General features: G+C 41.3%; 2 protein-coding genes across 2 annotated transcripts; one reads left to right on the top strand and one right to left on the bottom strand.

Moving 5' to 3' along the window:
- Window positions 1–594: 594 nt before the first annotated feature.
- On the top strand, window positions 595–19,671 carry rimkla (ribosomal modification protein rimK like family member A). The gene is made up of 5 exons (XM_085258812.1): window positions 595–1,414; window positions 8,999–9,229; window positions 12,493–12,579; window positions 14,398–14,601; window positions 15,262–19,671. The coding sequence occupies exons 1-5, from the start codon at window positions 1,252–1,254 to the stop codon at window positions 15,780–15,782; spliced, it is 1,206 nt and encodes a 401-aa protein (XP_085114938.1). The 5' UTR covers window positions 595–1,251; the 3' UTR covers window positions 15,783–19,671.
- Window positions 19,420–26,696, bottom strand: zmynd12 (zinc finger, MYND-type containing 12). Its single transcript, XM_085258814.1, has 8 exons — window positions 26,450–26,696; window positions 24,755–24,884; window positions 24,228–24,399; window positions 23,958–24,127; window positions 22,713–22,835; window positions 22,550–22,637; window positions 21,871–22,016; window positions 19,420–20,029 (listed from the first exon to the last, which is right to left on the bottom strand). The coding sequence occupies exons 1-8, from the start codon at window positions 26,575–26,577 to the stop codon at window positions 19,886–19,888; spliced, it is 1,101 nt and encodes a 366-aa protein (XP_085114940.1). The 5' UTR covers window positions 26,578–26,696; the 3' UTR covers window positions 19,420–19,885.
- Between the last annotated feature and the right edge of the window lie 107 nt (window positions 26,697–26,803).

The following is a 26,803-nucleotide window of genomic DNA, read 5'->3' as shown; positions in this document are numbered from 1 at the left end:
TGGATGTCGGGAATAATGACATCATCGGAATCTGTAGGGACTATTGAATAAAAAGTAATGCCTATGAAGGCTGTTTGTTTGTGTTTCTTTGTATTATCCAGTCGCTCCAGGAATATTACTACTAATAATAATACAGTCACGAACAGCACAAGCACAAAGAGCTGTGAGGGAGAGAAGGAGAAGTGGGTCATTCGCATAATTTCGCTCTCCTGTCACGCCGAGGTGTTCTTCCGCTTCTCAGCTGTTGGTGCTCCCTGAGCAGCGTTGGTAAACAATAGCGACTCTTTAATACTATTTGTCTGTCAAAAAGAAGTCTTTAGAAATCTTCCGAGTGTGGGATAAAAGAAAGGGAAGGTGAGAATGTAGTAGCTTGTGATGACCTTGTTTCATTTCCTGCCACTTCAGCTTAGAGACAGCGCTGTCGGCATTCGCCAGACCCCCTCGCCGGTCTGGTCTGAACCGGTTCGGAAAGTGCGCGGTCTCGTGCGCTCTGCAGACGTCTCTTGCTGAACTGCGGAGCGCGCGATCCCTCCAGGCTCGGCCCCCCTAGTCTTCCCTCATTGGTTGGCATTATAGCGGCTCGCCTACATCTTCCGCGTGCTTTTTGGGCAGTGATACAATTCGCGAGCTGCGATTGGTTACATCCTCTCGAAACCTTTGTTTTGGGGCAGGCCCCGATAACCGTGCACGGGCATGCGGATAAGTGGAGTTGTAAACGAAGCGTGTGCACTTTTCAGCACCAATACCTCGTGGATAGCAGCCAAACCTATAGAAAAAAATAGTTGTTCGGGTTAGTTTATTGTAAAAAAGCAGACAGCTTTGCTGTTTGCAGCACTAAACAGCCGCTGTGAACGCGGGGATTTTTTTTTGCTAGCAGCTCTGACCCGGCTAACGGAAATACAAAGCGCCAAAGCTCGTGCTTTGTTTGCCCTGGTGGCAAGAGCTGCATCCCCACATTTTTGCGGGTAAAACCGTCGTTCTCTCTTCGCGCTGTCGAATTAGCTCGGTGTGGGCTCAACAAACTGCACCAGCGAAAGACTAAATGGCAGGAAGTGAAAGAAAACAAAGGTGATAAAGAAGACTATTTGTCCAAGTCGGTTCGGTCCAAACAGCGGTTGTAGCCGCCGAGGTCTCCATTGTGTGACCATCTCCGCCTGACCCTCGAATCCCGCGCTGCCACCGGTCACCTACTGCCTCCACGCCCACAGCTGTTGTATTTTCAAACGGATTTCTTTTTCAAACAACGTGAAAATGTGTTCTCGAGTTTGGTTCTTGACCGACCGGCGCATCAGCCAGGAGTATCCACAAGTCCAGATCCTTCGGGCGCTGAAGGAGCACTGCGCCGACGAGGACGTAGAATTCCGCTACCTCCTCATGGATCAAATCGTGCTGACGATCTGCGAGGGCCAGCTAGGCAAGTACCACACAATCGATGCGCGGTCGTAAAACGACATACAGTTTGGTTTTCTTGTTTTATTTGAGATCCGTATAGATGGTAGACTTTAATTGTTTGGAGGGGGTTGTACACAGCTTGAATACAGAGCGAGGGGTTGGCTCGGTCTGCCTGTTTGCAAGGAAGCGAAGTGTAAGCATGGCCGTGACCGCCTAACCTACTTTTCCAGCTAGACTGCCTCCAGAAGGGGAAGGATGACGCTTGATTTAATTTCGCTGAATTCGCTGCAATCCCGGCAATTGCAAATTATCTGAATTACCCGGGCAATAAAAGCTAAAAGAAAAATGTGTTTAAATACCACAGAGACCTAGTTATTAGATAAGAGGAATTCATCATTGAGCTGTTGTAATTTTGCTACAGATTGCGTCTCTTGATAGCTCAGGCTGTAGGTTCTGTGTTATTATTTATTTTATTTTTTTATTTTATGTATATAAACACTGAATCATTTAAAATAGTTAAAATTGACTCCCCGAGTAATAGTTAACAATAAGAAAAAGAATAGGACATTCACACTAAATGCAGGTAAATGACAAGCAAATCTTTATGGCGCCCATATCGGGATTTTTTGTTATTACCTAATACTGAAACGGTGAGGGTGAAAACTGCCACCAAATATAAACATGCATCAACTTGTTCTGGCATTTCAGGGTTTTCTGTACATATTACAATATTTATACAACCAACGTGATCACCTATTTTTAACTTTTTTTCTTCTTTTATTTTCATTTTGAGCTGCTTTGTCCGAAACACATGTGATTCTGAGTGTCATGTAAGGATAACATTTCATAGAAATGACTAGGGAGGCCTCAATAAAGTGATGGCAACAGCAGGAGCTCCTAACAAACAGACCAACAGGGAATTTGTCAGGCTGGTGTGAAGTGGGGATATGTCACAAGATGAGAGGAGATGTGTGAAGGTCTCAATTAACACACAGATGTTAATTGAGACTATGTTAAAAACATATAATTTTAGGCTGACATTAGTGCCTGCTGAAAAATGGCAATGGTTAAGAATGTGGGTAGTGTGTCCCTTACTGCGCTGTTACATTAAACCGCTGTATTGTATGGCTCAGTCAAGCCAGGCTTTACACTTTAAATAGGATTTTACATGCAAACAGATGGGCATTTAAGTGGCAGGCATTACATTTAAGAAATTACAAATAATCACACATGTTATAGCACAGCCCACGGAATAATTACCAAGATAAATATAGCCTGGAGCTAACAATTTTCGACATATATACTCTGTACCCTGCACATTTTTAAATGCAGGTGGACAGCTGTCCAACTGTATAGCTTAACAAGCCTCACATGAGCAAGGCAGTTAACATGGCTTGTAGTTCCTAATCTGCCTAAAGTAAATGTCTTCTGAGCCTTGGTTTGACATCACAGATTAACAGCCAGTGAACAGATTGGTTGTGCTGTGGGATTTCTACACAGGAAGCCTCAGGATACATGGCCAGATGCTTGGATCCTGTAGTGCATTTTTTCTTTATGCACCTGGCAATAAATGCAGTTTTGTTGTTTGTTTTTTAAGATATGGATTAACACTCACTGGATTACAGATTCTCTGAAGTTGCAACACAAAATTCAAACTGTAATTGCTAACATATCTGTATCTATAGCTTGTTTTTTGTATCCTTCCAGGCCGAATGGGCTGTCATTTGTGTTAGCATAACACAGCAGTAGGGCAGGGCGATATGGCAAAAAATATTTATCACGATATATATTTGATATATATATATATATATATATATATATATATATATATATATATATATATATATATATATATATATATTCGATATATATTGCGATAACGATATAACTGACGATATAATTTCTGCGAGACAAAATACAACTCCACAACTTTACTAGTGCAAAAAAACCCATCCATTTATTTTCACTTAAACAAGCAGCTGTATTTTTATGTGCATTAAAGCTATATAAACATTTAACAGTGCAAATGCAAATTCCTTGCTGAAAGTTTAAGCAAAAGGCATTTCCAGTAGAAATGGGCTGACATATCCTGAGCATAACCATTATAATATCCACTGAAGTTAAAAAGAGATGCTTTGCTACATTAAACTGCAGTGTGCCAAATAAAAAAAGTCAAATATGTATTTTTAGGACCATAAGGTGCACGGGATTATAAGGCAACAAAGCAGTCAGATAAATCAAACTTTTTTCAACTCATTCTTCTTTCTTCCTCCACTTCTGTATCATTGATTCGTTAATGCTGTATTCTGTCACAGCTGCTCTATTCCCATGTTGTTGCAGTATATTAATCACTAACCTTCTATTGTGGATGGATTATCTCAGTTGTTCTCCTGACTGAAGTTTGGTCCGTTTACAGCATCCTGCCATGCGATTGCAGTTGTCTGTAAGCATCAGGAACCTTCACGGAGTGGAAAAGTGTTAGCGTTCATCCTCCAGCTTCACTGTTTATGTTATGCTAACACAGCTGTGTCGCTAGCGATCACGTAGCACATCATTAAATACTAGCTAGCCCAACTTCAGTAACCCTACAAACGTCACTGCTGTTTAGTTTCCTGTCCTCATTTATGTTGGAAGTGATAGCAGAGCTGTACGTTTGATTTTTTCAGAAATCTCTCAGTCAGAACATGCTATATCATGCTTAGGTAACTAGCGAAACTAGCGAGCTAACTTCCGCTAACTTCCTGCTAACTTCTAACTCCGTTAAATGTAATAAATTCTGTTTTCATGGATGCCTGGATGTTAAACATCATAGTTACACCTGGTAAAGCAGCAACGCTGATCGTTTTATTAAAGATGGAAGAATTTAGACAGTTTTTAACTCTCAGTGATGTTCGTTTGACTTCGGGACCTTAAAGGACAGATTTTAGGACCCAGATTACTCCCAGATTTACGAGCATCTTAGTCCGACAAATATGGCGGCCTGCGTGCATGTTCTACAAAAAATGTGCTTTGTTGTGTATCTGACGGACAAACACCAAACCAGTTAGGTTGCACCATTTTTACAAACTAATTCTGGTTCATCCGTTTCACTCAACAATCTGCTTTCCCCATTCTCCGTTACTGCCGTGCTTTTTTGGGACTGCGCATGCACGTTTTACCCATATTCTATCGCGATATTTCATTTTCTTATCGTGGACTAGCATTGTACCGGTATTACCGTGAACGGTATAATATGGCCCAGCCCTACACAGCAGTGCCATAGGCAAATGTGGAACAAACGCTTAAGGATATACAGCTACATTTGCAGTTAGAGCAAAGCAGTTGGTCTTGTTTCTACACTGGAAACACAAGTGATATTTCACTGCAAGTGTAATTAGTACTACGTGTTCCTCCATTTCTGTGTGTTGTTTTGATCAAATTTACATTTGCGCAAAATGTATGTGCAGTTTACATTGAACATATTAGTACATCCTACTCCAAATCCAGTGAAGTTATTTCAGCAAAATTTGTATGACAGAAAACATTTGAGAAACAAAAGTCCCTCATATCACAACTCATCCAGGGATGAGCTTTGACCTGTGAGGAGGCATAAACCATTTCTTCTTTTAGCTTAGGTCATAATAATGTCAAAATCATAAAACTGATAACACCTTTACATGTAGAAGTTTTAAAGGTTTTCTTGCTTCATTTCTGCGTCATTTTTCTTTTTTTGTTTTTAGGTCAGGTTCAGGTCCACGTTCCACACTAAAGTTAATGAGTTCAGTGTGTCCCTAGGAGGAGCTATCAGTGGAGCCACCCCAACATACACGTCATTATATTTTAATGAGGAATGGTGGCCCCTCACAGCTAAACCCAGCATTTAGCAAACTGGAGGCATTTCACATCTTGTGATTGAAAAAATTAAAGATAGACTGGATCCGTGATCCATGCCAGTGGGCACACTTTTACTGAGATGAAAAATGCAACACTTCCATGTCAGTGAAGCTGGAACATTAAGGCAGGTTCGGTATCTTAATTTACCAACTGAGAGCAAGAGCAACAACAGACACTAGGGTTTGGATAGAATTTTTGTGTGGCTGTTTATGAAGCACAGACTCTACATTTTATGGGAAAAGAGTCCTTTTGATGAACAGTATTGCTGTTTACTTGATATGCATCACAGAGTGGTTGTTAATTATTGCACATTTGATAAAAGAAGTGAGTTCATGCACTAAATAAGGGCTATGTGATGGCTCTTTATCACAGAAATGCTGCATATCTCTGGTGCTTACCTCATAGAATCTCAGTGCAAAAATGAACAGTTACACTTTATCAGTGTTTAGCAAATGTTGCATTTTCAGATAATAAAAACAGTGCATAAACATTTTTGTTGTGTTGCATGATTGCATATGTTTTCCTCCAGGAAAATGGCTTGTTTGTCAATTAGCCAACAGGATCTCATTTGCAGGTTTTTGCATGTGGCCTGGAAAGGGTTAATTTGCATTTTATTAGGTTTGACAAAAAGGCTCACAGTTTTTTCCATGGCAACACATGGCAACATCTTTATATCACATGCTAGAGTTAAGATATTTAGTTATGGCTTGTTGTGTAACTCACACCCTAAAAACTACCTGAAAACGTTATTCCTCGAATGGTAGAGACTAGTATGGCTTAGCTTTTCTTTTTATATATGGTCATTCTGCAAATCGGCAGTTGTCTGTGTAATTTGCATGGTTGCAGTAGCCAAAGAGAAAACTGTCTGCTCTATGATTACTGGGTTTTTTTTACCCTTCCAATTTCATTCTTTCTGATCCTGATAGATGTTGATGAACAAAGCCAAAAACAATGAAATGGTGGTGAGGCATTACCACCACCTCTGATTTTTGTCTGACATACAACATGACTGACATGCCACCAAAGACAGTCATTGCATGCCATGCAGAAGAAGCAGTGCCTAGAGCAGGGGTGGGGAACTCCAGTGTCCTGCAGGTTTTAGATATCACCCTGGGTCAATACACATGAATCAAATGATTAGTTCATTACCAGACCTCTGGAGAACACCAAGAGATGTTGAGGAGGTAATTTAGCCATTTAAATTAGCTGTGTTAGATCAAGGATACATCTAAAACCTGCAGGATACCGGCCCTTGAGGCCTGGAGATCCCCACCCCTGTCCTAGAGCAACAAAGAGCCAGATCTAAACTGCTCTAGTTTTATCAGCACATCCGAATGGCAATGAAGGAGAAATTGAAAAGATAGCTCTTATATAGATAGTATAGAATAGATATGGCATAATTCGTGTGAGAATTTCTCAGTAGCAGATTTCATGTTTTTGCTGACAAGTTGTTTGGCCTTGTCTTTGTCAAAATGTAAGTCACATGATTCATCTTGTCTGCCTCAAGTGCTGCACAATCCAAATGTTGCAGTGGACCTACACTAAATGTTCTTGTCTGATCTGTGCTTTTGATAAAAGATCTGCAAATAGACACAAAGAATGGTTGCCCCAAAACCAGACCACAAGAAACTGTTGTCTCAGTGGGCTAACGCAAGAGGATGCACAGACTGCATTCCGGACAAACAGCCAAACACTTTCACAGCATTTGTAAGCCTGCTTTGTGATGTTGCAGTGGCATGCATAGAATGCTTGTTAGCTTTGTCCTGCGGACTGAAAATGTTATATATAATGTTATTGTTTTTTTAAAATTGTTTTTTGTATTACAATCATCTTGAACAAATTGAGTCTTTGCTCCTCCTCAACCTGTCCTTACTTGTCTGTAGTGACAAAGAGGTGGTGCAAACAGAAACATCTGAAAGCTTGAAGTGCTGACATACATATACATATATCACAAAAACCCATGCTGTAATTTTTGTACACCAGGACTTCGGATAGTTTTTGCAGTGGTCACATGACAGTCAGTGCGGCGCGCGCAAGCAATTGCACAGATGAATAGGAATGATTCATCCGGGTGCCTCGCCGGTCTCTGTTTGGTCCCCCTGGAGATGGAGACGAGCACTGTGGATACTGTCTGTCGAAAACCATGAGACCACATCCCCTGATGTTTCTCACTGTAACACCACTCACATTGCACTCAGTGGCTGCACAATAAGAGCAGTGTGTCTTAAGCGCTAAATAGGGCTGGAGCGATAGTGAATCCTCCTGCTTTAACACTGAGACTGTGAGGAGGAGGAGGAGGAGGAGGAAAGGGAGGGGTGGGGTTCTTTTCATGGCTTCATACTCCTTTTTTAATGCGCCACATTTTCTCTTTCCCCTTGTTCCCTTTCTCTGTGTTTGCTAGAACATACCTAGCCCTTTCATACCAGCTGCATTTCTCGTTTCACTTCTTTTTACCCGTCTGCGGACAAAATGACCCTAAAGGAGTGTATGTAAGATGTGCATTGTGCAGGCGGGTTGCATGCTAATAGCTAGGTGTCGGTTGTTATTATGCATGCAGCAGCTTCTTTTGACCTCTGATGATCTTAGCCAGGGTCATTACCACTATTGTGAGCCTAAGATGGCTGAAATTCACATCATGGTTGAGGCTAAGTGCTGGGCTAGTGTTCAGTGTGTCTCCTCGCTTCTTTTTTGTACTTGAAGTTCCTGCTATAGCACAAAGGTACACATTTGTCATAGTTCAGTGTTCTGTCCATTTGCAATTGAGCCTAAAAAATCTGACAGCCTGGCTATGCTTCAGAAGGCTAATGAATGTTGAAATTAGCCGGATTTGTAGCATTTATAGAAAAAATTATGAAGTCTGTCTAACACCAGCTTTATTGTCCCCATCACAACGTGCAAGCCTTTTCATTTATTTCTCCCCTGTTTTTTATGTCTTATGATTTCAGAGCTGAATTGAAATGACCCATTCAGAAGCGTTCACTTAGCCTATTGTAGTTACTTAGCTCTCATTTGCATAATAAAAGTGATGTCAAGTTAATGAAAACCAGTGTCATTTTGACTTTCAGCAGGACAGAGCACCACACATTTAAGATCTTAGATATGTTAGATTTATCAGGCTGTTTTTAAGCACAGTTTTCTTATGTTTGATTAAATTTAAGATTATTACCCTTGAGCTTTCTTTTGCGAGCCCACTGCCCTACATAGGGACAAAATAGTATAAAGTGTCAGTATGTCAGTGACGATACCTGTCACTCACTCTAGGAGGAAGAAGTGTAAATGTAACTGTAAATGTGCATGGGCAAGAAGTACATATTTATATCAGTAGGTACTGCAGGTTTAAATGGCTTAAATTTACCAGCATTGGAGGTGGCTGGCCTGGTCACATGGCCCGGCCTCGTTAGATTTGTGTGATGACTAAAGGAAAAGTGTCATCAAACACTTAGATGATGGATGGAGTCTTACTGAGAACTTTCACATTGTTTCTAGGGTTGCATATGACTTTCAGAAAGAATTTGGAGCTATTAACAGTGACACATTCATTTGTTGTCTTGAAAATAGAAAAAACAGGCCAGATGTCGGCTGCTGGTTCTGGTTCCATGAGTTTCAGAAACATTTGTACAGCAACTCAGAACAATAATCTGAAGAACTTCATATATGTATGAGGTTGTTGACCAACAATCAAATAAATGAATTAAATTTAACAAATCACAGGAGTGTTTTTCCACCGTTACAGGACTGCGAGCAGAGCAGGAATTGGTGACATCTTACCCACAAGTGGTGATGGTGCGAGTACCCACGCCCTGGGTTCAGTCAGATAGTGACATCACTGTGCTCCGCCACCTGGAGAAGATGGGTTGCCGGCTGATCAACAGGCCCCAGGCCATACTCAACTGTGTCAACAAGTTTTGGACGTTTCAAGAACTAGCTGGGCATGGGGTGCCTCTTCCTGACACCTTCTCTTACGGTAAATCAGTACTTGACTGTCCTTAAGCTATTTTCACACATGAACATCACATAGACTTTGTAGCAAACATGTTAAAAACTAGCTAAGAAGCGCTCCAGTGCAGTGTGATTAGGTCACACTTACACCTTTGTTTTCAGCTCTAGAAATTTTGTTCATTCATTCAGCGTGTGTGAAAATGGCTTAAGTAAAACATGAATACATGTGCAGCGAACCCCACTTTATTGTTTGTGGAAGTACTTACATATATATAATGCAGGGACTCTATGTACACACTGCATATAAGACAAATGCAGAAATAAACACAGATAACCAGGTGAGGTGTCGGTCACAGTGATCATCACTGTTTGCCCGGTGATGTTAAAACCGGGTGAAACTGAAATTTAATGGAAAACAAAACCGATACTGTCTGAGTAAACGCAAATGCACACACATAGGTAGTAAAACTGCATCATCTACAGTCAAATCGGCATTTGTTCAAGCAGCAGTGATGTCATTATCAGGTGTGTTTTACATTTAAATCACATAATTTGCATCACAGGCTTCTGTCCACATACATGTGGAGCAGTCAGACATATATGGGTGAATCCACATAGTTGTCCTTCAAACCTTTTGATTGTTTTAATACTCACAACATCTGTGAAAACAGTGTTTAAACTAGTGCTAAGAAACACAGGATAGCCAAACAAAAACAACAGGCTGCTGTTTTAGACGTTGTTCTTGTTGATTTTCTCGGACAAATCAACGGCAGACGAAAAGGTGTATATACAGTGGGGCAAAAAAGTATTTAGTCAGCCACCGATTGTGCAAGTTCCCCCACTTAAAATGATGACAGATGTCAGTAATTTGCACCAGAGGTACACTTCAACTGTGAGAGACAGAATGTGAAAAAAAAATCCATGAATTCACATGGTAGGATTTGTAAAGAATTTATTCGTAAATCAGGGTGGAAAATAAGTATTTGGTCACCTCAAACAAGGAAAATCTCTGGCTCTCACAGACCTGTAACATCTTCTGTAAGAAGCTTTTCTGTCCCCCACTCGTTACCTGTATGAATGGCACCTGTTTGAACTCATCATCTGTATAAAAGACACCTGTCCACAGCCTCAAACAGTCAGACTCCAAACGCCGCCATGGCCAAGACCAAAGAGCTTTCGAAGGACACCAGGAAAAGTATTGTAGACCTGCACCAGACTGGGAAGAGTGAATCTACAATAGGCAAGCAGCTTGGTGTGAAAAAATCAACTGTGGGAGCAATCATCAGAAAATGGAAGACATACAAGACCACTGATAATCTCCCTTGATCTGGGGCTCCACGCAAGATCTCATCCCGTGGGGTCAAAATGATCATGAGAACGGTGAGCAAAGATCCCAGAACCACACGGGGGGACCTGGTGAATGACCTGCAGAGAGCTGGGACCAAAGTAACAAAGGTCACCATCAGTAACACACTACAACGGCAGGGAATCAAATCCCGCAGTGCCAGACGTGTTCCGCTGCTGAAGCCAGTGCATGTCCAGGCCCGTCTGAAGTTTGCCAGAGAGCACATGGATGATACAGCAGAGGATTGGGAGAATGTCATGTGGTCAGATGAAACCAAAGTAGAACTTCTTGGTATAAACTCAACTCGTCGTGTTTGGAGGAAGAAGAATACTGAGTTGCATCCCAAGAACACCATACCTACTGTGAAGCATGGGGGTGGAAACATCATGCTATGGGGCTGTTTTTCTGCCAAGGGGACAGGACGACTGATCCGTGTTAAGGACAGAATGAATGGGGCCATGTATCGTGAGATTTTGAGCCAAAACCTCCTTCCATCAGTGAGAACTTTGAAGATGAAACGAGGCTGGGTCTTCCAACATGACAATGATCCAAAACACACCGCCCGGGCAACAAAGGAGTGGCTCCGTAAGAAGCATTTGAAAGTCCTGGAGTGGCCTAGCAAGTCTCCAGACCTCAACCCCATAGAAAATCTGTGGCGGGAGTTGAAAGTCCGTGTTGCTCGGCGACAGCCCCAAAACATCACTGCTCTCGAGAAGATCTGCATGGAGGAATGGGCCAAGATACCAGCTACTGTGTGTGCAAACCTGGTAAAGACCTATAGTAAACGTTTGACCTCTGTTATTGCCAACAAAGGTTATGTTACAAAGTATTGAGTTGTATTTTTGTTATTGACCAAATACTTATCTTCCACCCTGATTTACGAATAAATTCTTTGCAAATCCTACCATGTGGATTCATGGATTTTTTTTTCACATTCTGTCTCTCACAGTTGAAGTGTACCTCTGGTGCAAATTACTGACCTCTGTCATCATTTTAGGTGGGGGAACTTGCACAATCGGTGGCTGACTAAATACTTTTTTGCCCCACTGTATATATATATTTCTCCGTGGTTTGCAAGAAAATTCACCGTGAGAGCAGAAAAAAGGACACAGACTGAGTGAGAGAGAAAGGAAAAAAGAAAGAAAGAAAGCGGAGGGAGTGTTTGGCCTACATTCCTTCTCTGCACAGTAGGCCAGGCGATGCATGCAGAGCAGCTGGAGAGCTTATGTAACACCCCCCCCCCCCTCCCCCAACCGTACTCACACGCACACACCCCACCTAACACTCCCCTTCTGATTTTTCAAAATAAAAGACATAAATTCCCCTCACTCCTTTTCTCTTCTATCTCAGCAGCTTATGATCAGAACAACATTTGGTGTCCAGTCTCTCCTACTCTGAACTTTGTCTTCTTTCACCCCTTGTCATTGAAAGCACATATGAAGCAGTGCATCGGAAAAAAGCCACGTGACAGAGTAGTTCACATCTGCTCAGTTCATTGAATGGAGCATAGAGACACAGGAAAAGCAATGAAGACTATATTATTAAAAAGATTTCTACATTTATTTTTTTTTTAAAAATGTATTTTTAACACATTTTAATCACCTCTCACGCCAGAGCACAGAAAGCTTAAGCACATCTGTTGCTACAGGCTGCTGTTATAAATCAGTGTCAGATACGGTCAGCTGCTTCACATTAATGCCTCCTTCACTGACTCCTCTGTTCCACTCTTATGAATCAAGCAGCAAATAAACGGACAGCACTCCTACAGCCTCGCTGTTTTGAGTCATTTCTGTTTCCATAGCAACATGCTACATTCGTTCTCCTGCCCTGCAAAGTTGGCTGTAACGTGTGAACCATGCTATCAAACCAAGGACAGCATTTTAATATATTCTACATGTGTCCTCCGTTTGTGTATGTGTGTGCGTGCGTGGAAAATTTCCTAGGTGGGCACGACAACTTCCGGAAGATGATTGACGAGGCTGAGCCACTGGGCTACCCGGTGGTAGTGAAGAATGCACGTGGCCACAGAGGTAAAACAATCACCCAGTACTTCCTGTCATCCATTCTGATCACAACGCCATAACTCAAAATCTGTACACTGCAACTCCCTCATGGGAGCTCAGTCCACTCTTATATGAAATTCTCTGGCAGACTGTTAAATGATTAGCACTGCGGTGCCGCATCAAACACAAAACAGAAGCTCTTAATGCTTGCAGTGTGGTCATCTGGTCACTTATTTTAGTTTATGGTTAACAAGTTGATCTCAGTTTCCTCTTTTAGACTGAATACACAAGAGGCTTGTGTGGGAAGGTTTGAAGCTTTGGCATTAATGTTGTGCTTCCAAGAGATCAGCCCCGGTCTGAACCATTAGCCCTTTCCTATTCATAGTTATTGACAGTCGCTGCTATTGTGTAAAGGAATAACAATGGTCTTTGCTGGCCCAGGCTGCCATCACAGCACATTGTTTAGGAAAGCAGTCACTGGTCAACCACTAACTTGACCCTTTTTATGGCGTTAGGCGTCTGGAGGGCTGTTTTTACTCTCTCTGTGGTTGACCATTGACACGAATGAATTCCACTTTGCCCTTCCCTCTCAAGAGCACACATAAAGGAAATACTTTTTAAAAATATTATGAATCACTGGTATTAATAATAACTTTATTTGTATAGCGCTTTTCAAAACACAGAGTTTGCTTCACGGTTTGAATAAAAGCCACAGACTAAAGATGAGTATACACATTCTGACATACAGACACATAATCAACCATAGGGTCACACATTCATTCCAGCATGCACACTGCTATAGACCTGGGGAAAAAACTCCCAAAAATAATGAGGAAAAGATAAATTTTCTCTTAATCTATAAAAAGGAATTGTCAGTAGTCATTTAAGACTACTGACAAGGAGACCCTGATCTGATGATTTGAGAAGTTGGCTGCAGTGACAAGGTCTTAGTAGCTCTATAAAGTAGGGCTTTATAGGTTAATAATAGGATTGTAAAGTGGATTTAGTGTTTCACTGGGAGCCAGTGAAGGTAAACAAAAATACGTGTGATATGAGAGCAACAGCTAGTTTTTGTTAGCAGCCTTGCTTGGTGCAATCTGCAGCAACTGGAGGTGGGTTATGAAGGACTGAGAGATGCATGTGAAAAGTGAGCTGCAATGTCAAAGTCAGGAGAAAAATGAATGAGCTTAAAGATTCAAAATCCTGGTGTTGGTCAAAGAGGACACCAAGGGTCTCAGCAGATGTTTTGGTGTTACTGGCAAGTGGCCTGATGTACTGACTGACCTTCTCAGTATTTTCTCAGATACGTAATGGTCACATGTCTAAAGGAGTCACAAGACCGTTATTGATGTTGTGTTTTTATTGCGTGGTGTGCACAGACACACAGCAACCACATGATTTTTCCCTCAGCAGAGGTCAGAGGTCTTGAAAATAAGAAGACAGTGCAAAGCAGTGCTAATTAAGAGAGGCAACTTCTATCCTGTGTGAGAAGCAGTTCTGTGGCTGCTCAGAGGAGTATCCTGTCATTTGTATGACATGAACTGGCATGAGACTTGGTCAGCAGAAGCAGCTACTTGTTAGCCAAGCTTTTTAGGTTTTCCACCCTCAGCTAGCACACCACAAATGACAGACCCAGCAAGCAAATTCTTTTAGTGTGGTAATATCAACACAGCTATATGTCTTCAGGCCGCCATGACATAGATCTGTTTAGATTGGACAGACTAGTAAAATATAAACCTTAAAAACTAGCCCTTCCTTCCTTCCTTCCTTCCTTCCTTCCTTCCTTCCTTCCTTCCTTCCTTCCTTCCTTCCTTCCTTCTTTAATCTTGTGTCCCCTTTGCTTAGGCAAGGCTGTGTTCCTGGCACGGGACAAACACCACCTGACGGACCTTTGCCACGTGATCCGCCACGATACCCCCTACCTATTTCAGGAGTACATCAAGGAGTCGCACGGCCGTGATGTGCGGGTTGTCCTAGTGGGCGGCCGTATCATCGGCTCCATGCTGCGTTGCTCCACTGATGGTCGCATGCAGAGCAACTGCTCCTTGGGTAGGCAGACATTAAATTACTGAATTATTTCCACGGTCATGGTAAAACTCTCCTCATGTTTGAAAGTCATGTGGTTAAGTGGTATCACTGTTTGAGAACAAGAGCTCTTCTATTTATTATTTACATTTAGATATGGCGTAATTTTTAAAGATCATTTTTATCTTTTAGGTTCCCAATGGAAAAATTATCTTTAAAAAAATATGAACTTAGTGATAAGTAAAGTGTACGCGAGTAGAAATGCTTCAGAACTTAACTTTGGGAAAGAGTGCGAAATCAACAGGCTTGTCCTGAATCAACCCTGGAGCGTTCCAGCTGAGGAGACTGATCTTCACTGTCAGAGGATGAATGTTTTAGTTTAGCTGAGGCTGTAATATACTGTGACATATTTAGGACATCAGTCATCACAGTCTTCTGCATTCCTGTAGCAAAACTCTTTGACACTTCTAGGGTGAATTTGATGTGGTATTTAATTGTGAAATTAAATATTGAAAAAAACCAGAAAACATTAAAGGATCCTAAGTTGTCCCCACGTCATTTTTTTATATAATTGCTCTTGATTTATAAAAGATCAGTTGCTTTTTGACTATCATGAAGTCTCGTGAAAGAATTGTAAATTGTGGTTCATACTAATAAGCCTGATGTTCCTTCTTGAATTGTCAGGTGGTGTAGGCATGATGTGCCCCCTGAGTGAGGAGGGCAAGCAGCTGGCCATCAAGGTGTCTAACATCCTGGGCATGGATGTGTGCGGCATTGACCTCCTGCAGCTCAACGATGGCTCGTTTGTGGTTTGCGAGGCCAACGCAAATGTGGGCTTCATTGCTTTCGACCAGGCCTGTGGCATGGACGTAGCAGGCATTGTTGCTGACTATGTCCTGTCAATGCTCCCAAACCGCCTCACTCGCAAGATGTCTCTGCTGTCCGTCGTGTCAAGCACCAGCGAGACCAGCAGCGAGCCCGAAGTGTGCAACGTGCCTTCTGGCGGTGGCTCGCTGCCTGAAGCAGTCTGCAACATGAGCGTGGGGTCAACTTCCAGCGAGAGCGACCCAGAGCTGGCCGAGCCCTCCCAGTCATCACCTTGCCAGTCCACAGCCCCCAGCCTGCCTGATCTCCCAGACCTAGCTGATCCAGCCTACAACTTCAACACCCTCCTTGCCAATGAGATCAAGTTATTGACTGAGTGAGCCCAAACATCTTCATGCTCTCACACAAACCCCACAAATGCATTTCAAACACACACACGCACACTAATGGCATCAACATTCCTTTTAAAATTTCATATCAGTCCAAAAACCATGAAAACAGAAAAGCAAAGAAAAAACTAAAACTTAGCCCTTTTCAGACATGCAATATGTAAAACTGCTGGCTTCATCAGTCCGTTAAAGTGATGGCACCCTGTCATTTAGACATTACGTAACCACTCCTCACGGCTTCATTCAGACAGAGCCATGGTGTGTTAGATATTTTTGCCATAGAGAAGTACAAAAGGCCTGCCATTTTCTTCTGATCATTTAGTTCTTTTCAATGTTATCACTAACAGCAGGTGAGTGTGTGGTGCCAAAAACGAGAGCTCTCTTCTGCTCCTCCGGATTGGAAATTGCAAAATGAATCGTAGAACAATATTTTAATATTTATGGAAATTAGATTTTTACAATTTTTTTTGCCCAATGGGGCATTTGCTAGAAGGTTGAGCAAGTCATAAAGATGTAAAGCTACGAGGGCTGAGCTTGTCCGGTTACAGTTGAGGTTTTTATGTCAAAGTGACGAGGGTGCTCATTCACACTTGAAGGTGACACATTCATTTGCTATCAGATTAATGGAAAGAAGTGCATATCTAAAAGGGGCTGTCCTGACACATCCATGGACACAAACACTAAGACATCTCGTGCTTACACAGAAACGGAGAAAACAAACCAACAAAAAGAGATCTGAGGCTGCTCCCCTGACTCTCCTCTCTTTGCATCTCTATTCCCAAAACCAGAAACCCCACGATCTAAACTTAAATTGCAGCATGAGGTTAGACTGGGATACAGAAATTAGTGCCAAACTGGCCTTTATGAGTTCCTGCATGGTGTTTGTGGATGGGTGAAAGCATACACCTGCCATGTTTTTAATCATCATATTATAATAACATTATTTTACATATAGTCTCTGTTGTCATATAAAAGGTTTTCTGCTGAGACTGCTGTCAGGTTTGGTGAATTGGAGGTGACATGAAGTGCTTTCAAGTAGTAGGGATGCTAGGCGCACTACTCTGTCAGTTCCAGTGCAGTGACGTAGTGCTCAAACTGAGGACACAGGAGAGGACCCGCAACCATCCTGCACTAACAGGAGCTGTAAAAGATTCATGTCAACAAGCATCAGATGTGTTTGGGTGGCAAAACTGGAATATAAAAATGAACTAACTGCTCAAATTTTAATTTGACATTCCTACATAGTATCTTTGTTTAGCCTTACCAGCAGTAGCAGTCTGCTGCTGCTAGGCCACTAAATGCCTAGCACTTTTATTATTTTCTCTCTCTCTATTGTTAAGGTGACATATTTAGGAAAGGTTAGACAGAGTGTGAAAGCTGCATCTACACCTGCAAACAAAATATACCTCAAATAAGTGACTTCTCACTGCCATAGGATAACAGATATTCAGACATACAATACATATCAGCCAGGATCCTTGTGGTTTCAAATGGCCCCTGACATGCTTTATGTTTTTTTTTTTTCTTTTTATCTTTTATGTAAATATTTAGATAGTCAATTAACTTTACCATATATTTACACCCAGACAGATTAGACTGGAATAGCTGAAACAATCGCCAACAGTGATATTTTTTTTTTTTTTTTTTTTTGGATATTTTTTGATATTTTTAACAAGTTGTGGGGTAACTCTTGTGTATAGACTTTCAATATTAAAAGGCAGAGAGTGAAATTTGGTGCTAAACTTTCTGGATTTGGTTAGATGAGCCTTCTCAGCCATATTATATGTAGAACTAAGCATCCTAACCCACAAAATAATGTTGGCATAATGTACAAAAAAAAGAACCCTATATTTTTAAAGTCTTCGTAAGTATAATTTAGCTTTTTTTCCTTTCCTGAGAGAAGAAAAGAAAGGAAATCCAGGGATTAGAGCAGCTAAGACCTTTGTGTTTACTTTTTTTTTTGTTCCTTTGAATTTACCGCCTGTATGCCTCCTTAAATGAATAACATAGCTGTAGGCTGTGCTGCGGAACTATTCACTAAGATTTAATTTACAGGTATGATCAAAAGCACAAAAATGAACCCCAAAATTGTTTCACTTGGTGACGGTCATGTTGTTAGGCTTGTATAACGCTTTGTGCCGAACACAACTCAGGGAAGCAGCCTGGATCTCAGCCCTGACCCCCAAAAAGGCATGACACATCCATCCAAGCTAGAGACATGTCTAAAACATAACACATACCTACAAGCAGACAAAATATACATAAACAACAATGAAAAAAAAGGTTGTAAACTACAGTGTAAGACTTTATGGTATATACCATGGTTAACATGCACTTTTTTTTTCCTTGCTTGTTTTATATTGTTCCTCGTTTACTTCCTAATTTATGGTATTTTTAAAGAAAAAAAAGTGGTTTGTGTGCACTAATATTGTGTCAATAAAGTGAAACCGCTGTGAAGCTTGATTTTTTTTTTTCTCCTTGTGTTGTGGGCCCAATTTACTAACTGTCTGGACTCTTAACGGCAGGCCCCTGCTGGAGGGTGCCAAATCTAAATCTGCCAGACAACCAGAAAAGGAAGCTTTTAAGTCTGCTGTCAAATGATCACAGTGTCTCCACTGAGGAAAACAACATCATTTACTCTACTGTGATGTTTGTCCAGTATCCATATGATCAAAGTATCTGACAAACTGTGAAATCCGCTGATGTCCACCCTCCTGATGCGGGAGGGCTGGTGGGTGTGCTCATCAAATCACATACTGACATAAATGCTTGTCTGGTGAACTATCTCCAGTTGTCGTCCCCCATTCTTTGAAGTATTTGTCCTTGTATCGAAACCTGCGTCATTCCACATCGTGTTCATAGGTGTAAATATAAAGATCACATATCTTTAAAAGACATGATTAGCTAGCCATAGGAAAGAGTGGAATGTTAATTTCTCTCTTCTGGCCCCTGCTTGAATTTGTATTTTATACATGATCCATCTAGCCAATGAAGGTTCACTTAACTGTGCTCCATTGACTTTAAGAATGCCAGTTCATCATCTGGTTTTCTTTGGGAACACTGTTTTAAGGATCATTTGAGGTCAAGGTCCCAATTCTGACTGATTTCTTTATGCTTGGTCTGTATAGATTACTGTTATAAAGTAAATAAACGGCATGGAAGCTACTGAAAGGAACAGGGGTACCACATGCTAGCAAAACAGGGAAGGAAACTGGCCTGCATGAAAGTTGGCCAGTTTGGAACAAACATATAGGGACCTGTGGATGAGTCACTGTATATAACAACAGTGCACAAACTTAATATTTAATTCCGAACTGCTGCTAATGTATTCAGAAATTGAAAAAGGGAATATGGGAAAATCTGAGCGTTTCCGTGTTTGAAACTGAATGCCAAAAAAATTGACCAACAACAAATGTTTTATTGTATAAATTCAGTGCAAATAACACAAGTAGTGAGGTGATTTTAAAACGGATTTTTTTTATATGAATGATTGTTTCAGAATTGTACATATTGTGTAAGATCTCAGCAATTAAATGTCTGTTCTGACATGAATCTTGGGTTTGCTAACAGGTTTACAACACTCTTTCCACTGCAGGAGGACGATGCAATGTTTTTGCCTCTAAAAGTGCAGCTCTCTTGACAAAACGCAGACACTGGAAATCTTTAATTATGTCTGGATTTGGTGAATTGGTGTAGAGACTCCGGGTTGCTAGGTACAAAACAAGCAAAAACATTGCATCACAAAGGCTTGAGCAAATGCCCTTGACCATTTTTGTGTTCCATAACATTTTGACAGTGTTAAGAAATGGATCCCAAAAAGATGCAATTCACTAATGTTCAAAATGATGTATATATATCCCTCTTTTTTTTTTTTTTTTTTTTTTAGATCAAAATAAAGACGAGTCATTATCCAGAACAACTGAAAATGTGTCTTTTTTTCTTTTAACTACATCTGTGCATCTATTTTTTAATCCACTCTCAATAATACTGTACAGCATGTGGAAAATCTTGCATTTGATTGTATATTTTCATCATTGTGGGGCTGCACAAATATCCTTAAAGAGCAGATCTCCAAGCAGAGCGATGGGCAGGGCTTAGTACTGTGACTCCGCAGAGCCAGGATGTGGGACTGTGTGGAGTATCTTCACCAGTTGCAGCAGGGCCTGGATGGGCTCTGTCAGGTCATGGTCTGGTATCAGCTGGCTGGCCTGCAAGGCTGTGCTGCCAAATCCCTGCGCCTGGCACACAGAAACAAACACAGCAACTGCAGCTGTTAAACCCTCCCGAGAGAGTAAATCTGCCTTATATAATGATATCACTGAAATTGGACCGCAACCCAGTTGACTTATTTACCCCACTTTACCCTTTAGTAAGCTGGTCTGCTGGGCTGTTATGTTATCCCCAATAATTAGGAACGTTTTGAGCAGCATTCATAAAAATAGCTGCAATTTGTTAATAGGGGTTTCAGTATTATATAGCCGGGTCAATAACACTTTTTCTTTTGGTAATTTTTCTTCCATTCACTAGCACAGTGACTTTTAAAGCAAACAATGAAGACATGACTGATGTGCAGACTTTCAGCATTAAATTGAGGGGTTTATCCCAAATACTGCATTCACTGTTTTAATGGAATTGCAGCCATTTTTATACCCAGTCCCCCCATTTCCAGAGCCTCAGTAACTGGACAAATTACTGACAAACAGTTTCATGCCTGGGTGAGGCCTGTGTTCTTTCATGTTTTCTGGATCTAAATATCTAAATTTGATTTTCTGATTTTTCTGAAAATAAAATTAAAAAATATATAAAAGTAGATAGATGAAAGCAAGATAAACCAGAAAGATGAGAGGAGAGAATTATGGAAAAAGATGGAAACAGCCTGTGACCTGAAGCATACCACATCGTCTGTCAAACACAGTGTAGGTGATGTCATGGCATGGGCATGTATGGCTGCCAGTGGAACCAGGTCACTGGTTTTCATTGTTTATGTGGCTGCTGATAAAAGGAGCAGGATGAATTGTGAAGTATATTTGCCCATACTCTCTGCTTAGATTCAGGCAAATGCTGCAAAACCAATCAGACAGCTCACAATGGATAATGACCCCAAAGCAAACTGCAAAAGGAACTCAAAGAAATGAGATATTACTCAGTGGCCAAGTCAAGTCACCTAATTTAAACCAAATAGCAAGCGTTTCAGTTAAAAATGTATCCTTATCCAAAAACCTGGACATAAGTGCATCTACCCACAGCTCCCTCAATACCATATACAAAAGCTGATAAGACTACAGATAGGCTCTGTTATCTAATGTTCAGAGAAACTACTTATATTTTCCTCAAAATAATAATGCATCCAAATCGTGATAACTGCTTGTTCTTACACTGATGTACTTTTATAAGTACAGCACTAAGACAAAAACCCAGAGACCTGTAACATTAACATTACTTTACACAATACCAACTGTGAAACAGTATCACTCTGTAGTGAATACAAGGAGAAAAATCATGATTTAACCAGGGTACCATGGCACACGTGCACACACACGCACGCACGCACGCACACACACACACACACACACACACATATATATGGTTGGTGTAGCTGTTGATTGAGTAAAAGAATATCTAAGTGCACTGGATCTTGCCCTGCCTATAAGCCACAAAATAAAAATAAACGCTGTGGAAAAAAAAATCCACGTGTATCATTGCTTGTTACATGCTTTATCCTATGTTTACTTGACCTTAGAAGTAGGATCCCATCAGCCATCCCATCCCGTACCAGCCTGATACATAACATGTTTTGCTGTGCACATAGACCGCTATGGCTTTATCTGCCTTGTCGCCTGACATCTCAAACTGACACACACAAAGAGCTGCAGCTTTAAGAAGAGACTGGAAATCAAGGCCGCAGTCAGAGCATTGAGACAGTCCCATTAGCTAGTGCTAAGTCCCACCTTATCGTGAGACTTAGCAGTAGACAAATAGAGATAATCCCATCTTCAGACAACACAAGTAGGAAATAGGGAAATGGGGAAATGGGTCACGGTGGCAAACTAAACTTCTAATACCTCACCAGGTGGCTCACCTTGAGGAAGTCTCCTCCTAGGAACGACAACATGGCCAGGCAGTGGGCCACCACTGCAATCCGTGCTGGGTCTTTTCTGGTGTCTTTCTGCTCAAATTCCAACATAGTTCTCAACATCTCATCCACTTCAACTCGCTCGGCTTTGTCTGATTGAAAGGCATGGACACAAAAAAAAGCATGTCGTCTAGTTTACTGTGGTCTCAAACATGCTTTACCACCTCAAACAATGAAAGAAAGCAAGTGACATGCATGTGTTCAAGTTTGATCAAAACATGTATGTCTGTGTTGTCCTTGTAAACATCCCAGATAGCTTGGGAAACTGTTTGACAGGCTTAGCATTATATGTAGGGCAGCAGCTGTGATACAGGGCAGTGACATGGATGCTGCACAGCCACAGTAGTGTCAGCATGGGTCTCTAGTCAGCTCTAAGCAAGCTTGCATAAATCTGGGGTTTAGCTTTCACATTGCACAGCAAGACACACTCCAAATATAGAAGTGTCAACCTTATTTTCTCAGTGACACTCCAGTGGAGCTGTTGGCTGTTGACAGTTTGGAGCATGAATGATGGACTGGTGATGTTATTGTCTGATTCTGCTGAACCGCTGAATCGACTAGATTGGTTTTATAACCTTTTTATACCATATATACAAAACATATATGCAGAGTGGCTGCAACAAACCATAAAAGGAGTCCACCGGTGGATTTTGGATGCTTTCTTTGCGAGTCTCGAGAAGTCTGGTCAGGTGACGGTGCCAAATACGTGCCACCTACAATATGAGCAAAAGAATGTAAAAGGCATAGAAGATAAATTTAGTCTCAAGGGCAATGAGAACATAACTGACCTCAGAGTACAAGGAATGAACAGTGGGTATCTTCCCCTGCTTGGTAAACACATCAGCCATGAGAAAGTAGCCCCGAGAGGTGACTGTGCTATCCAGACCATACTCCTCAGTGGCAAAGTAGATCTGGGGAAATCAAGTTATATACATACTGATGCATACGACACAAAACATGTGCAAAATGCTTGTTGTTCCATTCTCTGTTAAAATGATCTCACGCTGCTTAAGTAATGTTGAGGTCCAGGTTTTGGGGAGGCTAGTCCGTAACTGATCTTGTTCCATTGTTTGTTGTTCTAACCAGGTTTGCTTTTACTGCACTTGCAGTGTGTTTGAGCATCAATGTCATGCTGATAAACTAATCAGACACTTTCCAGATGCTTTTGAATGGTGGTATTTGACTGCTATCATTATTCCATCAATTTTGACAAGATCCAAATCATCGCTCCACCATGTTTTACAGATGGCTGTAGACACTCCTCAGGTTTTTCTCATTGTTTCCCTTCCTTAAAAATTTCGGCTTGTCAGCCTTCAACTGCAACTATTTTCAATGGTTGATAAACAGTAGATGGATCAACTCAAGGGCCAGATGGTTCTCTTAGGATATGTGACAAGTAGATCGTTTTTCTAGGCCACTTCTTCTTTTAAGTTCCCCTTTTCCAGTTTCCTCATTTTTCTTTTAGGACACACAGCACATCAGGACAAGATATGCCAAGTTTTCAGCTCTTCAGAAATCACTTTGTTAGTGCAAAAATACTAGTTTGTGCCTCCCACATTGTGCTGTCTTTGGCATTTTTCATAGCTTCAAAAATGATGTGCTTTTGTGAGAGGCTGCTAGTAACAAAGTACCTGGACAATGAAATTGGCTCTTTGCTAAGTTGTCTGCTTTGTGTAGACATAACACCGGTTCATATCATTGAGTTAGGTGCCATTGTTATGCTTGAGTGATTCACGGGTCAATGTTAAATGGCTTAACAAACAAGCAAAAAAAACCCCTCATTCTTGTGAGAAGAGTCAGGTACAAGGACTGGATTAAAATGAGTAAAAAGAAAACTTTGAAAACTATTGCTCAACATCCCTTTAAAATTCCAAGAAACTCTAATTCAATACACAATACTGTATCGTACTCAAAAAAACATGCTCGAGCAATAAACAAGCCATTATGGATTTCATTTGGTTAGCAAATGGCTTCTGCTCCTCACAATATCAATAAAGTTATGAAACAGTTAATGTGGTAATTATGACACAGACATCATTTGCAAAGTTATGCAACGCAGTATCCAGGTCTCCAGCCGCCACATGGAGGCGGCCCAGGCTCCTGTGGAGCTGGTGGTGGATTGTGAGACCACATTTTGGACTCTTCAACACTGCCCACTCTGCCTGGGACAGGAAATCTGCCACAAGGTCTAGATTACCCAAACCTGGAGATGCACACACACACACACACACACGGTCATGTATGAAACACCACACGATAAGAGAACATTTAAACTGAGAAGCCGTTTTGTGCTTGTTTCTCACCCATGTTGGCTTCAGCCAGCAGCAGGTAGGCAGGGACCAGCTGGACGGTGTTAGGGCCATGAACGTCTATGGAACAGCGCAGGCAGAGCTGAGCAGCAGGCAGAGCCTCTTGGTGTTTTCCCTCAGATAGCTTACTTTGAGCCACCAACCTGCAAATCTCAATAAGCTCTACCTATATAAGAAATCAAATCCAAGATAGGCATCAAATTAAAATATCTTATTTCCTCTTAAAATAAAACACTATCAAGTTGTCTATACACTAATGCCTCTATTTGACTGTTCCTCTCAGCTGTAACACATATTTTTTCCAGAATCTATATTCCAAAATTAGGAGCTACAACCCAGACCTGGACTTTGTGCACCACAAGGACAAATCATATAAAGAAAAAGGGAAAATAAACCATTCAAGGAATAATAATATAGTCTTTTTTTGTATTGTCTTTGACAGTAAGAAATGCAACCTAGACTCAAACTTCATATTTTTTTTCTCCTAATATATGGTGCCAGTGATTTCCACGCATCCTCACCTTTTTAATTTGTGTTTCAGTGTGACTGGTCTGTCGGAGACTGCAGAGTGTCAGGGCGCGGATGGGAACAAGCAGCTGACAAATTCTCTCGTGGATCCCCACCCAGTCAGCCTGCTGGTGCTCTGCAGCACTGGATGTTTTAAAAACCCACAGGTCATTCAGTCATATTTATATTCTCTTAAGCCACCTCAGGACTTTGTGAGAAGCATTTTTATGCATAATAAGTCTCCCTCTTGCACACTGAGACTGATGTTTTCCTGGCAATGAAGCTATTGATAAAGAATCACGATTTATGACATAAGCTGACCTGCAGCTCATACTTGTTGTGGATGATTTAAACATATGGATCAGGCTCACCTCTCTTGTCCAGACAGATACTATTATGTGTGCTTGACAGTAAAAATCTCTGTGCAGTAACAGCTTGTTTGGATTCTGCTAACATTTTCAGGGCAGAGTCTCTCTGATTCAGGAGATATCATCTGAGTACACAGAGGGCATACGAAATTATATGCCATTACATAACTGGTCTGTAATTTTGTTCATCTGGCTCTCCTCTTCTGCACACTTGTGTGGAAACTGTCCTGCTTTTCAGCTGAGTTTTTCCCCCCTACTGTGAAAAATGTGCGCTCATTCCAGTGTACTTGTGGTGAGAAGCAGCGAGCTGGAAATCTGACCATGTCATATCAACAGTAGCACTGACACAGCTTGTGCTTGTGAGAGTACAGAGACAGACAGAAAGGCACACACAGAGATAAACACAAATCAAGTGGTCTCTTCAGGATGTACTCTCTTGTCCCCGCTGAGTTTTCTATGCAAAATACACCAAACAATCACCACACACATGACTCGCATGCCAAAGTAGGATGACTTAAGACTAACCATTTTACCCTAAAGCCCTATTCCATGTGTATTACTTTGGCTCAATCCATGACTGGGAATAGCTTAGTATGCTTGCTTCACGTGTAATTAAAGATTTTAAGAATCCTGAGAACCTGATTCTTATTGTCTGACATATATGTGTACCTATATTTATATCTGTTTGTTTTTTTTAATAAAACCAAAAATTGTGCCTCTCATTCACCCATTTTAAAGACTGAAAGGATGGCAGCCACAATAAGTATCTGTAAGCTGCCTGAGACTGGCTTTAGTTGCTCATCCCTTTCCATAAATCCCCACAGGGAGTGATCTCGCCACATGCTCTTCTTCACTACCCACAGTGTGTGCCAACGGGGAAACTGCCCAGCACCATGTTATGGTCTGGAACCGCATATAAAACAGTGTCAAAGAAGGTAACGTCGGGTTTACATAAAAGCTGAAGCTCAGCAAATTATATTATGAAAACAACACGCAGGCAAAAGAACAAAAATAAGCGTTGTGGTAATGTATTTTCCAGCTGTTCCGCTCCCTCCTCATGACAATCACACTAAAACGCCCTCCTTACCGACGTGTTATGTATGTGTGAGCGTGGGAGGGGGGAAAAACATGGCGAACGCTGCCACCTAGCGTCCAACCCGTAAACACGGTTCTGACCAAACCATATAAACTAAACACAATACACGCCTTTAAAAAAATCTATCTATCTATCTATCTATCTATCTATCTATCTATCTATCTATCTATCTATCTATCTATGAATAACGGGTCAGTCGTTAGCACGGGCATCGCTCTGCCACAGCTCGGATAAACTGAGCTTACCAGTAAAAAGTCACTCGACACTTGCTACATTGCAGGCGGGCTTCTCTTTGGCAAAGCTCGCAGAACTTTTCCGCTCCTTTGGGCAAGGCAAGAGGAATGATCGCGGACGCTTGAGATTCAGCTTCCATTATTGCTACGAAGCTTGTTTATGAGTCGATATGAGCTTAATTTTGCAACATAAAAAGCAGCTTTTAAGCTATTAGCTTCCAAAGCTAGTACCAGTTAGGGTTCCCTGTTTAGTTTATGGTTGACATGGCAACAGCCTCAGCAGTTTCCCTCCCTGATGTAAAGCTGGTTTGAAAACATAAAAGAGACTTAAAGCTTTGTGGTTTTGTCTGATATTTATTAAGAATA

This window comes from Mchenga conophoros, linkage group LG20 (genome assembly GCF_057382185.1).
Source record: "Mchenga conophoros isolate Kocher_MC1m ecotype Shallow Benthic linkage group LG20, M_conophoros_male_GT1.1, whole genome shotgun sequence".
In the NCBI taxonomy this organism is placed as follows: domain Eukaryota; kingdom Metazoa; phylum Chordata; class Actinopteri; order Cichliformes; family Cichlidae; genus Mchenga; species Mchenga conophoros.
The sequence above is the reverse complement of the archived record's forward strand: the minus strand, read 5'-3'. Positions and strand labels throughout refer to the sequence as shown.